We start from the raw sequence: 15,397 nt of genomic DNA, 5'->3' as shown, positions 1-15,397 counted from the left end.
ATCATAGCTACCTGTACAGTGCTATGCTTCCCACTATGATGATTATGGTCTCTGAAACTGAAAGGCAGCCCCAATTAAATGTTTTCCTTTTTAAGAGTCTCTGTGGTCATCATGTCTCTTCACAGCAATAAAACCCTAATTAAGACACATGAGTTCTGGAAATCAAACTTGCATGGCAAGTGTGCTTTATCCACTTAGCCATCTTGCCTGCCCACTCTATAAATTTTTAATGACCACAGTTTGTCTCCATTTGCCCAAGACTCTTCAAACAGGCCTTACACACTCCTGGCCCACCACTTAGCCACTAAAAATATCTTGCAGATCTCATACCCACAGCACATTTGTGTTGGTTAACTTTTGTCAATCTGATTGGGCCAAGGGATGTCCAGGTGGCTGATAAGACATTGTTCCTGAGTATGTCTGTGAGGGGAGCTGTTAGTCAGTCTTCTATTACTTTAAGAAAGTACCTGAGGATATTAACTTATGAACAGAAAAGGTATATTTTATCTAGCTGTTTGGAAAGTTTCAGCCCATGACCATTGCCCCAATGCTTTGGATGAGGCAGCACATAATGGCTGAAGCAAAACCACTAACTTCACAATTCAGATAGCAAGAGATAAAGAGGAAGTGCCAGCGTGTGGTGAGGCATACCTGCAATCCCAGCACTTAGGAGACTAAGGCAGGGAGATCATGAGTTTGAGGATAGCTTGAACTGCCTGGCAAGACGTGGGAGAAGGAAAAGAGAGGAAGTATCTAGGATGTCATATTTCCCTTCACAGCATGCCTCTAATGAACTAAAGCCCTCCCATTGGGCCTCACCTCTTTCAAGTTCTACCATCTCCCAATAGCACACCCTGAGGACCAAGCCTTTAATGCATGAGACTCTGGGGGACATTCAAGATCTAAACCATAGCAGGGTATTTCTGGAAGAGATTAGCTCTTAACTCAATGAACTCAGTAAAGATCTGCTCTCACTCATGTAGCTGGGCAGCATCCAGCCCTTGATTGCCTAAACAGAACCAAGCCAGAAGTAGGTGAATTTGTTCTTGCTATCTGACCTAGAAGTCCAACGTCTTTGCCCTTGACATCAATACTCCTGGTCTTCAAGCCTCATTCCAATCAAAATTTATACCACCAGCTTCCTTGTTCCCTGGGTCTTTGGAACCAGACTGTAACTACTACATGAGCTTTTCTGGGTTTTTGGCTTGCTGAGGGACTCCTTAGTCTCCATAGCCACGTGACTCAATCCACAAAAAAGTGGTGCTTTCCTGCCCATTTGTTAACGTCTTATTGGCTGTTTTTTCACGGCAGCCTGACTTAGCCATCTCCCTCGTTTCCTAGATTCAGGTGATGTCAGGGGTGGGGGGAGGAACCTGGACACAATGATTTTCTTAGTTAATGGTTAAAAATTACTTTTTACAATAAAACCCTTGTATGTCTTCAAAATCTGAAGGCACAAATGGCTCTAAGGCAAAAAGCAAGCATCTTTCTCAGTTATCCTCTGGTTCATTCCATTTCCTTCCCCAGAAACTTCTCACAGCATTTGGAAAAAAAAATGCATCTGTGCCCAGCATTGAAAAGTCAGATTTAACATATACATCAAAATTTCAACTTTTATTTAAAATATGGAACTAGAAAACCTGAGGACATGGGTCCATAGTTCCGCATGTCAACAATCAAGTGGCATTGAATTATGGTTGTTCCTATTGAAAGCCAAGTGCTCCCTGGGGTCACCAGTCACATTCACAATACAGAGGCCTTGGTAGTGCAGTGCCACCACCAAGAACTGTTAGCTCATGCCATGACACCTGCTTGGCTTTTAACAAGGACTCGTGGCCAGGTAAGAGCTGTATCAGTGATTTAAGTTTCAGTAGTTAAAACAGTAATAAACGGGGCAAGTTGTACATGCCTTAATATCAGCACTCAGCATGGAGTAGAGGCAGGTGGATTCCTGTGAGTTTAAGGCTAGCCTGGATTACATAGTGAGACCATTCCTCAAAGAAGGAAAAGAAAAGAAAGGAAGGGAGAATGAAAGAGAGGAAGGAAGGAAGGAAGGAAGGAAGGAAGGAGAAAGAGAGGAGAAGAGAAATTAAGAAAAGAAAGCCAAGGTAATCACAGACTGCCTGATACGAGCTGGGCATAAGGACAGTCCCATGACGTCTATGTACATCATATACATCATCAGGCAACATTAATGGTCACTCAGTATCGCCACACAGCACCTGATTTATTACACTGTGTTTGTTAGCCCTCTGGTTGCCTCCACTAGAGTGCTGCTCCCCCAGGGCAGGAGCTCCGTTTTGTGCAGCACTCTCACATTATGTCAGTTACATTGCTTATGTCATATGGAAGGTCCCTTTACCAAAAATTAAAAGCCTGGTGCTTTTGGAAAACAAGACAGTGTCACTATCCCCAAACAGCCCTGAGACAGGCAAGTCTGCTGGGCACAGCTGGCACAGCATACGGCTTAAAAAACAGATTGTACTGATGCCAGGAACAATGACAAAAAGACCGTAGCTCTACAGAGTGGGAAGGTGGACACAGGGCAGGGAAGGACCTTGTGCTTTGCCACACTCACATGGTGTCACCGCAGATGGCTGATCTGACTCAGGCTCCATCGTGGACAGCTCAAGTTGCAATGTCACGTCACAAAGTACGTGCAAGACACTGAGCAGCCTGAAAGGACCCAGATATAGCTGTCTCTTGTGAGACTATGCCGGGGCCTAGCAAACACAGAAATGGATGCTCACAGTCAGCTATTGGATGGATCACAGGGCCCCCAATGGAGAAGCTAGAGAAAGTACCCAAGGAGCTGAAGGGGTCTGCAACCCTATAGGTGGAACAACAATATGAACTAACCAGTACCCCCAGAGCTCCTGTCTCTAGCTGCATATGTATCAGAAGATGGCCTAGTTGGCCATCAGTGGAAAGAGAGGCCCATTGGTCGTGCAAACTTTATCTGGTTGGGAACGCCAGGGCCAAGAAGTGGGAGTGGGAGGGTGGGGGAGTGGGTGGGGGAGCGTGTGGGGGACTTTTGGGATAGCATTGGAAATTTAAATGAAATAAATACCTAATAAAAAAGAAATAAAAAAAGAAGTTTAAAACAGAAATAAAGAAATAAATGATTTTGGATTAAAAAAAAAAAAAAGACACTGAGCAGCCAAAGGCACGCCAGAGCTCAGCTCACAGTCCCACCATCTCCTAGTTCCCCTAATGACTGCAAAGATGCGGTGCCTCAGGACAGCAAGACTCAACCAGGAAGAATCCCAGCAGATGTGGCCTATGGCAGGTATCATGGACTCTGACCTTTTGGGCCCCACAACATCCATTCTCTGTTTTACCCACTACCTCATCCTTGACCGTCTATCCTTACATGCCAGAAACCATCTTATAAGCAAGCATAAGAATGGAATCTTTGCTGGGTCAAGTGGCACAGATGTAGCACAAACTTGTTATGGAAGTCTAAGTAGGAGGATCCCAAGTTCAAGGCTTGCCAGGGCTACAGGATGAGCTCAAGGTGAGACCTTGTCTCAAACGGAAAAGTAAAGTGGGCAGGGGATATAGGTCAGTAGGAGAGCACTTGCCTAGGGGATGGATATAGGTCAGTAGGAGAGCACTTACCTAGGGGATATAGGTCAGTAAGAGAGCACTTGCCTAGGGGATGGATATAGGTCAGTAGGAGAGCACTTGCCTAGTTTGTTTGAGGCCCTAAGTTCAACCCAAACACTAGCAGGGGAAAGAATGTCGCATTGAAATGGAATAGGTAGATGGATCCACCCATTCACTCAGCTATTCACGGAACACTGTGTGTGCACGGAAAGGCAATAGAATGTGAAGTGAGGGTGGAGGGCTTGGGCAACAAACTAAGTAATTAAATTGTGTATTATTTGATAAATGCAATAAAGTGAGGCTAGAAAGAAAAAACGAGAGGTCGCGGAGTTAAAGAGAGGCTTGGAGGCTTGGTGTATGATTCAATATATTTCATTTTTAGTCTTTAGTCAGAGATAGATAGACAGTTTGCAATAATGAACACTTACCAGTCACAAAGTGACGTCATATGTGTGTGAAATGTGGGGTGATGAGATCAAGAGAATTGACCCTATCTTATCCTTAGTGTTTCCTGTGCTGAAATACATTTTTTTCTCTTAATGAGTTTCTTCTTTTCTTTTCTTCTTTCTCTGTCGTTAGGTCTCATGGTTTATGCAGCACCCTCAAGTGGCAGACTAACTTGTAAGAAAGACCAAAAATTCCTTCACCATTCTTGGGACCAGTAAGATGACTCTGTGGGGAAAGGTGCTTGCAGCCAAGCCTGACGACCTGAGTTTGGTCCTTGGGACTCACAGGTGGAAGGGAGAAGCAACTCCTACAGATTATCCTCTGACCTCCATCTGGGTGTTTGCTACACACACACACACACACACACACACACACACACACACACACACACAAACACTTAAATAATTAAACAGAAGACCCCTCATTATTTTTTGACAGAAAGATGAGATCAGAGACAAAATAAGTACATAAATAAATAAACAAGGGAAAGAAAAAAGGGAGGAGGGACTGGGGGGGACCCAGAGAGCTTTCTCTTAAGTTCAGAACATTAGCAAGGATCAGCTCTTGGGGCAGGTGTGTGAGGCAGGCTACAGCCTTGAGTGTAACAGGTGGGAAGAGTGAATGGGAGCCCTGGGCCCTTGTAGCCTCTGTGTGATCCTGTCAGCAGCCTTGCTGGAGGAAGCTCAGAGCTGCTGGGCTGGGATTGGGGCTGAAGCTCTGAAAGAGCCTCACAGCCCTGTCCTTTGCTGCACGCATTCCAACAGCATCCCTGCGCCCAGCCGTCCAAACAGACGGACACTGTATGCATGTCCGGCCTGATACAGCCCCTCTTGCAAGGCCAAACCCTGGAGCAACAGCAGAGAACTTGCAGGTAGTCTTTCTGCTTCCCTATGACCTGCAGTCACCCCCCCCCCCAGAGAGACAGAGATACGCAGAGATGGAAACAGCCTGCGGAGCCTCTGTCACCCACGTTCACCACCTCTCACCTCTCCATGTAGCCTCCCCGCCTGCCTCTCCCACCGGAGTATCCATTCTCACTGCCGGAGTTCAGGGGCAGACCACACTTAACAGACAATATAACTTTTTTTTCTTTAAATTAAACAACAGCATATGACTATTGGGCAGATCTTCAAACCATAGCAAGTGATTAGTGGGCAAGCGGAAATGCAGGCAGAGCTCTGAGTTTCTGGGACCCTCCTCAGCCCCCAGGGCCAATCAGGATTTTAAAGATTCCTAAAGACCTTGCCTCCTTGCAGGCTCTGTAAAGGGCTTCGGGCCAACTTCCTTGGGGTGTCTAGCGGTGCTTAAAGGAAACACCTGAATAGGACAGAGCAGTAAGAGCAACAACATTGTTCCCAGGGAGGCTGAGAGGATCCGAGGGTCCTGGATGCTGAGGGGCCACAGGAACTGAAGCCTGGCCTTTGTGTGCCTTTCAGGCATCATGGCCTTGGAAACAGCATGAGGGCATTGCAGTAGGCCTGTGACAGGTGATGAGGCCCTGCATCCTAGCCCACACTGACTGGGGTCTAACCTAGCCTATACTGAGGCTATTGTAAGTCTGAACGGCTTCTCTCTCTCTCTCTCTCAATCTCTCTCTCTCTCTCTCTCTCTCTCTCTCTCTCTCTCTCTCTCCCTCCCTCTCTCCTCTTTCTTACTCCATACCTATTTACAAACCTGTGGGCTTTTTGCATGCTAGGCACGGTGCTGTGCCACTGAGCAACAGCCCCAGCCCTCCTCAGCTTTAAAGGAAACACCATTGCAGCCCTTGTCACATAGGATGGGCAGGAGAACTGTGCCTGGTAAGACATGAGACCTGCCCGGAGCTAAATCAATGAATGAGGATAGTCCCACACTGCATCTTTTGCCACACAAAGTCTCTAGGTCTCTGCTCCCTCATCCTCAATCATATATCTACTGACCTGCCTCTGAGATTTGCACTCTGGGCTCTCTCCTCCAGGGGTGCTCCAGGGCCAGCCTCACCTCTGCATATAAGCCCTCCCGATCTCTGAAGCTTCATCCTGATCTCACCTCACTTTCCCTATATCTGTCTCCAAGTCCCGGCTCACCAGCAATTTTTTGCCTTATATTACTGTATCAGACAACCAAGGCCTTGTCTCAGCCCCTGGAGCAGGAGGCCAACAACCTAAGAGCACAGATGCCCCTCCCTGTACCCCCTCCTGGTCTCTCTGTGAGAGTGTGAGTGCACGCACACACACACATACACACCACACCAGCCAGCCCTGACAGTCACTAAATACCCAGAAGAGAGATGGACAGATGACGTCTTGGAAGCAACATAGACAGGGATTCAGGATTCTCCCTGCTCGCTCATTTATTCTGTGACCTGCTGCGATTTACTTCCCTGCGCTGAGTCTTGGTCTATTCCTGACCCAAGATGGGCATTGAAGCACTTACCCACCCAACCTCTAGTTCCTGAAAGAATCACAGCTATACAGCATTGGCCTTACCCTATTATCGCTAACAGGCACAGAGTTCGAGGGGTAAAACAAGAAAGGTCTCCTCACAAGATCTTGGGTCCTCTCCTCATTGGAAAATAGGTTGAACAGAAATAGCTGGCAGGTGCTCTTACTGTCACAGCAGGACCAGCCTTCTGAGACGTGGGCTCCTTAGGGCTCTTCATCCACCAGCCGCTTCCATGTTGAACCTCATCTGGGTCCAGCCCTGTCTCTCCCAACTCCCTCCTCAGACACTCTGCCCCAGTCAGAACCTACCTTAGCTGGACCACAGTTGTCCACGTCCCCAGACCCTCCAGCCAATGAGCTCCTGAGGTCCTGTTCAGGAGGCCAGCAACCCCAAGGACCAGATGTCCCAAAGGAGCCAAAGAGAGCTTGTCGTCCTGACTGTCCACTCTAGAGATCTGCAGAAAAAGTTCTTCCTCACACAGCTAGTCCTGTCCCTCCCCTTCCTTCCCCTTCCCCTTCCTCATGGCCCACAAAGCCCCTCCCAGGCATATCCTGCTGAGGCTTTTTTTTTTTTTTCAAAGAAGTGGGTGTGGTCACTCACTGTCCCTGGGGGTTCCTTATTCTGGCCTAATGCAAGTGACCTGTCTGGAGGGATGAACATTTCCACAAGGGATGGATATGTCCACTCTCATGCTGATGAGGTTCTGAAGCAGAAATCTAGCCTTTCCAAAGGTCCAGGTACCCCACTTATGTCCCATCCTACGGTGGGCATGAGGGACCAGATGTCTGTTAACCTCCTGACATCTGACATGCACAGGCTGAACTATTTCACACCAAACCAGCATCTCTGTCACCTCAGAACAGAAACCCTGTGTCATCCCAGCATCTGTCCCCCACATTTGCATCTTAGACCACATCAAGTCTGCTCAGCACTGCCTCCCCAGCCTGTGGGCTCTGTCCTGAGCTGTGACAAAGCCTGTCCTTGAGCCACTTCCTTAATCTCACCCCTGAGTAGCTCCTCACTGCAGCCTCTCCGCACCCTAGTGAAGGTTCTTAACTACCCAGGCTGCCAGGTGTGGTGGTCCATGCCTTTGATCCAGATGCTTTGGAGGCAGAAGCAGAGGCAGGGGCAGAGGCAGAGGCAGAGGCAGAGGCAGAGGCAGAGGCAGAGGCAGAGGCAGAGGCAGAGGCAGAGGCAGAGGCAGAGGCAGAGGCAGAGGCAGAGGCAGAGGCAGAGGCAGAGGCAGAGGCAGAGGCAGAGGCAGAGGCAGAGGCAGAGGCAGAGGCAGAGGCAGAGGCAGATCTGTGAGTTCAAGGCCAGCCTTGTCTACATATCCAGATCCAGACCAGCCAGGGCTGCATATTGCTAGCCTGTCTCTAAACAGACAAACAAAAACCATCGAGGCCATGGGACTCTCCTTCCAATGTTTTTCTTGGGTCATCTCTCTTCTCGGGGAAGAATAGGAAACAGGGCAAAGGGGCAAGAGGAAAAGCTGGGCAGGAATGTCAAGAAGGGACCAGTGGTCAGTGGTGGCAAATGTCAAGGCTAGGGAAGGACAGTTTGGGCACTGAGAGGAAGCTCCACCTCCTTGGCCTCCTCTCATTCCACCTCCCTCTTCCCCTCCTCCTCTATCTCAGACTTGAAATAAAAAACACAGGAACATCTCCAACACACTTTTTAGGCCTCTTTTAAAAAGTCACAGACTCTATGGTCACATCCTATTGGTAAATTGGCTCTGGAGAGTGTCAGGCAGATCAATAGTGATACTGTCTTTGAAGCACCTAGATCCAGTCATGCCTAAAACCCTGTTGCCTAATCTACTTCTAGTCAGCTCATCTATGTGATCCAAATTTCCCTGCCTTTTAAAGATTAAAGTTTTGATTTTTTTTTTTTTAATGTGGGCTTCTATCGCTTGCAGCTTTGGAAGTACTGGTTTTTATTTGTTTGACATCCTTGTAAGGCCCTCACTAGGTTCTAGTCTTGCCTTCATTTTTTAAGAGAAAGCCTTTAGAAAAACACAGTCCAGGGATGAGTGTCATTTCTTCTCTGGCTCTGCCTCCCTCCCCCTACTTTTTTTCCAGACTCTCCCACATACCCGGGGTTAATTCTCTCTAGCGTCTCTTCCCTCTTCGCTGGTGTTCTGAGGCCATTGCCTGCCTGCCCGACCCGCCTTCTCCTGCCCAGTAAGTTTTGGGATAGTAATGGTCCTCAGATTTTAGTCACCACATCCATGTGAAGAGAAAGATTGGCTCCTTCAGTAAAGCAAGTGGAAAGTGAGCACACGAGTGACAGACGTGGGGGTGGGGGGAGTGGTGGAAATGAATAAACCCAGTGTGTAATAGCTGAGAGCATGAACCCGTGCAGCCTCCACGGGCAGCCCCGCTTATCAGTCTCGGCCTAATTGAATCGGAAATCACAAGCTGGCCTCTGCTCTTGTGGCCGCACCGCTCTTATCAGCAGCGTTTCTGCAGCTGGTGTGGGTGTGGTAACCATATAGCGGGGCAGCCCGGTGACTGACTGAGGACAGTCCCAGACCCATCCCTTCCACGGAGGACTAGGAGGGAAGGAGGCGGTGATGAGAAAGATCTGTCCCCACACCTGTGCCTTTGCACAGCCCCGCCCATCTTCAGGTAGGGTGTAGACACAGACCGGCTGTCTAGCCCCACCCACCTCCCCTGGACCTACAATAATTCTCCAGCAACAGCACAGAGGGTCCCAGGGCGGTTCATGACAACAAAGGTACTCTCAGGGGACTGTTCAAGTGTATACACACACACACACACACACACACACACACACACACACACTCCTGCTAACACACCTCTGGCTGTCTTTGGGCCTCAGTCATCTACACCCTGAGGTGTTGGAGAGCTTGGTTGTGAAGGCCCCCCAGCTTCTCAGCTCTCCAGAGGAGCCCAGTTCCAGCCTGAGACCTCTGTTCTCTGACCATCTAAGCCCCTTCCCTCAGGGGTGTGGATGGATGGGGTAGGGCTGCCCTGAGCCACCCACACCCTGTCCTCTACCCTTCCAAAGGCATCAGGGGGACTAGGTTAAGCCAGCTTCTGAGTCATCATGTGGGAATTGAACTCAGGTCATCAGGTTTAGCTGCAAGCGCCTTCACCCACTAAGCCGTCTAACTGGATTATGCATAAACTTTTAACAAGTTCTCTTAATGCCTATGCGTGTCTGCGTATCAGCATGTACACGTGAGTCCAGGTGCCCACTGAGGCCCGAAGCTACACTCACGCTTCCTTCCCGGCCACCATCCCCTGAGCTCAGGCAGCCCAGACTTGCTTGGAGCAGGACAAACCATCTCTACCAAAGCTTCCCTCCTTTGGCTCCTCCCCCAGCCTGCTCCCATCATTCCTGAGGGGGAACAGAGTATCCCTTCCATCAGGAGACCGGAGCTCTCCTCTTCAATTCCATCACAACGAAGACAGCCTCAGATACAACCGTGAATTTTGCTTTTCTGGGCCTCAGTTTACCCCACCACTTGTGATGTATTGAGATGGCTTTGTTAAGTATGGCGCTTTTGGAGGCCATTATCTGGCCTTGAGGGACCATAAGTATATTCTTCAACCCTTCTGTGTCTCAGTTTCCCTACCTGTAGAATGGGTATAACAATGCCAACCTCACAGGGTCAGAAGAGGCACACAGAAGCTAACAGGAACACGAGGGTCGAGAACACCTGACCAGTGCAGAGTTAAGTGTGGTTGAGGTGGGTTTAACCCAGCTGGCATTCACTGAAGCAGCTGTGGCCACAACTACCTTTCCAGGGGCTATTCAGAGCCTCAAGTGTGCCTGCAGGTAGAACACGGAAGAAACTTCCTGTGCCTCAGGCAGGAGGCAGAGGATGGTTTGTGCCTGGAGAGGCAGCTTTCTGTACTTGGACTTTACTGAAAGAGGTGAAGAGAGAGATTCAGAAATGGGGGGGGGGCGGGAGGGGGGAGCAGATCTACCCACATCCCCCCCCCCACACACACACACACGCATAAACACATAGAAACAGGAAGTTCTCTTCCCAAGGATCTGCGTATCTTCCAGTCCACAGGGTTTCTCTGTCGCTGTGGTAAAACCCTGGCTAAGACCCAGCTTGGTGGGAGGAGTTTATTTCACCACATGACTCCCAGGTCCCAGCCCATCACTGAGGGAAGACCAGGTAAGCCACTCACTGGCTCACTACCCATGGTCACTTAGCTTCAGCCTGGCCAGTGGTGGCAACAGAGCAGGATCACCTGCTCAGGGGTGGCACCCGCTCACAGTGGGACGGGCCTCTCATGTCACCCATTCATCAAGACAATACTGCAGACATGCCCACAGGACAGTCTGCTGAAGAAAATCCCCCAGTTGATGTTCCCTCCTCCAAATGACTCTAGTTTGTATCACATTGACAAAAACCTAACCAGTGCCTGGCATTTCCTGTATGCCTGGGCGGAACCCCCCATCCCCACCCCCTTCTCTCTCAACTCTGAGCAAGCAGGGGAGTTGGGAGCATCCTTGCCCTGGAGCTCTTAGCCATTGATGGAGTCGCCATTTGGTTCTTAGGGAGAGGTAATGGACCACTTGGTTTCAGGCCCCAGCTGCCTAAGAGCAAAGGAGGCTCAGGCATTGTTTCTGGGGGTGTCCCCTTTCCAGGAGAGTTTGAAGGTCCCCATTTAACTCAGCAGGCCAGAGTTAACCACAACTCTGGCTTTTTCCGCTCAGTGCACCCCAGGGGACAGGCAGGTTTCTTAGACTACCGTCTTAGTAGCATGATGCCTGCTACACACTTCCTCTCAGACACCCCGCAACACCCCTGGGAATAGAACTGCCTCCCCTTTTAGGGGTAGGGAGAAGCTTGCAGATGTGGTGAGGTGGCCAATCACGCAAGTTCAAGGTGTCCGAGAGACCCACGGGAAACACCCGGACTCAGCCTACAGCTTGCGACCATACCGTGCCAAGCTCAGCTGAGACTAGATGAACCCTAAGTGTCTGTGGCTGCGTGGGGAAGAATGACATGCACGGCAGCCTACTGATGCCAAGCTGCAACCTCCTTAGAGCCTTCCCCCTCCATCCAATGCAGCTATTCTGGGATGTTGGAGTTGGTGTCCGCCAGTGTCCAACACCTCCTCTTCCCCCTTGTATGCCGAGTGTAAAGGCCGCCCTCAGGTGTGTATGGCCATTACCTCTTCCCTTGCTCTCCCTAGTATGATGGGCCCAGGTCCTCTATCTCTTGTCAGTGACAGGAGCCTCAGGCCCATGGGGACATCAGGATATACAGGCTTATGTTTCTCAAGTGAAGTAATACAGGAAACTGTAGAGATGTATAGGATTTTGTTGTTGTTTGTTTGTTCTGGGAGTCCGTGTGTATGATGAGGCTGAAATGGAGGAGTATCAATGAAATTTTAGCACAGATATATATTGTGCAGAGTGGAAAATTACAAATAAACTATATAATCTCCAAAAGCCTTACTTATGCTAAAATTTATTTTTATTGTATTGTTTGTGTGTGTGTCTGTCTGTGTGTGCGTGAATGCCTTCAGAGGCCAGAAAAGGGCATCAGATTCAAGTTGGAGGACAGGCAGTTGTGAGCCACCCTATGTGGGTACAGGGAACTGAACCTGGGTCCTCTGGAAGAGCAGCGAGGGCCACTGACTTATCCCTCCAGCCCTGAAGTGATACATGTAAACTCTGACATGCTCCAACATAACTATAGATGACCAAATATACAATAAATCAATTTTATTTGATAATAATATTAAAATCGCATTCACTGATTCATATTGATCATACAGTAGAACAATATGCTCACACAGCAGGTTAAAGCACACCGGTATATATGGCTGGACACTGCTCCGGAACCTGGCAGATATACCGTCAGCTAGGACTGGGGGTGACAACATAGTGGCTCCATCTGGTCTCTCAAGTCAGGAGCCCTCTGCAGTTTCCTTGGGCTTCTACAAACCGAGGTCTTTGGTGCAGAACATGATGGTAAGAACTCTGTGGCAACTTGTTATGTTTCCAAGGTTCCTTACTCACTGGTGCCAGGCCAAGGCCTGAGCCAGCCCACCACCTTATCGCTCCAGCCACATCTTGTCCACTTGTCCAGCCCTCCGGTCTGACAGATTTAAACTTCAGGCTCTTGCTGTATTGGGTTCCATGCATGTCTCTACCGTTAGATACTCAGCAATCTGCCCTCTGCTCCTCTGAGATCTTGTCCAGAGAGCTTGTGTCCAGAGCACACAATGTGCACCAGTCCTCCAGCTGAGAGGAAGTGAGCATATGGGAACCGACCTGCTAGGGAAGTGGGGGAGGATCCGTACCTAGGAGGCCCTTCCTGACTGCTGCTTAGCCTGCCTGAGTTCCGCCTCATCCCTAGGTGGGGCAAGGCCAAGCAAGGACTATCCTGAGAGTGTTCAAGAACAAAGGAGGGCATCAGTAGCGGAGGGCAAGATGCTGTCTTTCCAGGGCAGCTGCTGGGAGCCAGGCACTGGGCAAGGTTCAAGGGCACTCCCTTTGAGGACCCACTTCCCGTGCACTTCAGCACTGAGGAAACAGAGGCTCAAAGAAGTGCCTTAACTTCCTCTGGGCATTTAGCTAAAAAGGAACCATGTCTGTCCCATCTCCCCAGCATCTGAGACCCAGCAAGGGGCTTGGGAGAGAAAATGTACCAGGTCCTAGCAAAGGACCAAGTATTAGTGCTGTTTTTCAAGGGATCCAGGGAACTTGAGAGAGAAAGCCTGTGTGTGTGTGTGTGTGTGTGTGTGTGTGTGTGTGTGTGTGTGTGTGTGTCTGTGTGTGTCTGTGTGTGTCTGTGTGTCTGTGTATCTGTGTGTGTGTGTCTGTGTGTGTGTGCATGTGTGCTCATGATGGTAGTGGTAGGGTAGAGAGATGGTATCTGAGACCAGGAAAGAAATGTCTCACCCATCTCTCTCCTATCTGTGCCTTAGAGAGAATGACCTCTAGTTAGGGACCCTGAGTCTTGGACAAACCAAAGATGGACCTCAGCTCAGGGCTTGGAAAGGAGGCCTAAACCACAGACAAGCCTCACACCTTTCTTTGGGGCCACTCGCCCATCCCTCTCCCTCTGCTTAGAGGCATCTGTAAGACTGGACATCCCAGGTCCTTCTTTCTCCAGTGCTTGTTTCTTCATCAGCTCTCAGGGGCTCCAGATACCACTGGCCACATCCCTGGCCCATGGCAGGGCTTACAGAGGGATCCTGATGCAGTGCAGGGCAATTCTGTTCTCCGTAGAGAGCGGCTGCCCCGAAGAGTAGTCCAGGAGAAGCTGTGTACTCTTCCTGCCCAGCCTCGTACCTAGCTGCACTAGGGCAGAGCCCCACTGAATGTCATGATGGGAAGGCAGAGAAGGGAGCACAGGTCGGACCCAGTCTCTGCTGGCTGGCTGAAGGACCTCTCGGGTGGCAAGCTGCTCTTCTCTGGCTTGTAGCAGGGTGACACTTCACACCTATAGAACAGGGTGATGTAAGAAGGTGGCTCTGCAGGCTTCAGAGGACAGAAAAGAAAGACCCCCCTCCCCAGGCCCCCATCCTCACCTGACCACACTCTGCAGGATCTTTCTCTCATCCTGGTCTAGACACACGGCAAAGGGGCAGCTGCTAGAGCCGATGATCTGCACCTTGTCCACTTTGATGTAGGATGTACTGATCTGGAAGGGAAGCCCTAGTTCAGGCCCCAGAGCCCCGGTCATACATCTGCCAGCCCTGGGTGCTTCTTTGCCCATAGGGACTGGGAGAGTTTGAGACAGGACTGCCTGGCAGCTCTTGAGATGGAGTCAGAGGAGGAATCATGAGAACTATGCCAGGCCCTGTCTCCTCCGCAGCCTCTTACCGAGTCTCGAGGGATCAATGCACTGCCCACTCCAACTCCGAGACCCCAGGGTTCTCTGATGTGGCACCCACACTGGCTCAGACCTAATGACCCTGAATGACCACAACCTTTCCACATACATACATCCTCACAATCCACACCTGGGTATACCCGCAACCACACCCTTCATCTGCCTCTCCTTTCCCAGCAATCCTTTCTCTGTCTCTCTCTTACAACACAAGGCCACCTTCGCATACAAGCCACGCCCCACTCCTGCCAGGGCTCAGGGTGGAAGATGAGAGAAACAAGCTCTTACCTGGTTAAAGCCCTTTTTGGATTTAGGGTTCTGCCTCTTCACCACTTCTGTCAGGGTTAGCGTTAGCGCCTCCATGCTGGAGTCTGGAGGTCAAGGGTAGCTCAGACCAGGCTTGGGACTCCCCTGCCACATCTCCCCCGCTATCCTCTCCAGCCCACTCACCTAGCTCCTCCGGCTTCTGGCAGGCCTTGCTGAGGTTAACAGAGGTGCAGACCTTCTCCAGGTTGCTCCAGCGGCTTCGCCCACTGATGGCTCCCTGGAAGGCAGTGCAGCCACGCCCTTCAGCCCAGAGCCCCAGAGCCTGATGCCTTGGGAGGGTCCGGATGTTAAAGGGCCACCTCTTGGTACCAAGGGAAGTCTGGGAGTCTACTAGATTCAGCTCGGGGCCCCAGCTCTGGTGAGGAGGGCTCAGCAGCAGGCCCCGGCTGGGAAGGGGCCCAGCACTGGCCTGCCCCCCCCCCTTATTTTATTTTTGGTTTTTCGAGACAGGGTTTCTCTGTATATCCCTGGCCTCCCGAGTGCTGGGTTCAAAGGTGTGTGCCACCACGCCCGGCAGCACTAGCTTCTCTTACCTTGCTGTAAATAATCTGTAGTGTTAGAGGGACGGCCTCCCGGTCGTCATCAATGCCCAGCCTCTTCCTACCCCGACCTGGGTCACACAGATACACTGTTCACTCAATGTTCCCACTTCCCTGGGTACCCCCTCCCTCTGGTCTCAGCTCCTCAAGGCTCCAACTCCCCAAAGCCAGGACTCCTGCACCCCGCTTCTACCTCTCCGTAGTCCCGCTCTCC

The 15,397-nt window shown here is 50.4% G+C and overlaps 2 protein-coding genes across 12 annotated transcripts in view; both read right to left on the bottom strand.

Annotated features, from left to right (window-relative positions):
• Pik3r6 (phosphoinositide-3-kinase regulatory subunit 5) overlaps nt 1–7,017 on the bottom strand; it is a 49,680-nt gene extending 42,663 nt beyond the window's left edge. For 8 of the 10 annotated variants that reach the window (XR_001779856.2, XR_003949212.1, NR_126154.1 and 5 more), the window contains exon 1: nt 6,789–7,017. The gene's annotated coding sequence lies outside the window, so the exon portion shown is untranslated. The remainder of the gene's footprint in view (nt 1–6,788) is intronic. The other 2 variants (XM_006531948.1, XM_030245460.1) reach the window with 2 other exon arrangements.
• A 5,169-nt stretch (nt 7,018–12,186) lies between these two features.
• Pik3r5 (phosphoinositide-3-kinase regulatory subunit 5) overlaps nt 12,187–15,397 on the bottom strand; it is a 65,725-nt gene continuing 62,514 nt past the window's right edge. The window contains exons 15-19 of one of the 2 annotated variants that reach the window (XM_006533548.2): nt 15,178–15,254; nt 14,768–14,861; nt 14,606–14,688; nt 14,016–14,128; nt 12,187–13,927 (exon numbers count right to left, since the gene is read on the bottom strand). In XM_006533548.2, the coding sequence (XP_006533611.1) occupies nt 13,786–13,927; nt 14,016–14,128; nt 14,606–14,688; nt 14,768–14,861; nt 15,178–15,254 (509 nt within the window). In that variant the 3' untranslated portion in view covers nt 12,187–13,785. The remainder of the gene's footprint in view (nt 13,928–14,015; nt 14,129–14,605; nt 14,689–14,767; nt 14,862–15,177; nt 15,255–15,397) is intronic. The other variant, NM_177320.2, reaches the window with a different exon arrangement.

This window comes from Mus musculus, chromosome 11, assembly GCF_000001635.26.
Source record: "Mus musculus strain C57BL/6J chromosome 11, GRCm38.p6 C57BL/6J".
Classification (NCBI taxonomy): domain Eukaryota; kingdom Metazoa; phylum Chordata; class Mammalia; order Rodentia; family Muridae; genus Mus; species Mus musculus.
This window is presented reverse-complemented; position numbering and strand designations above follow the sequence as displayed.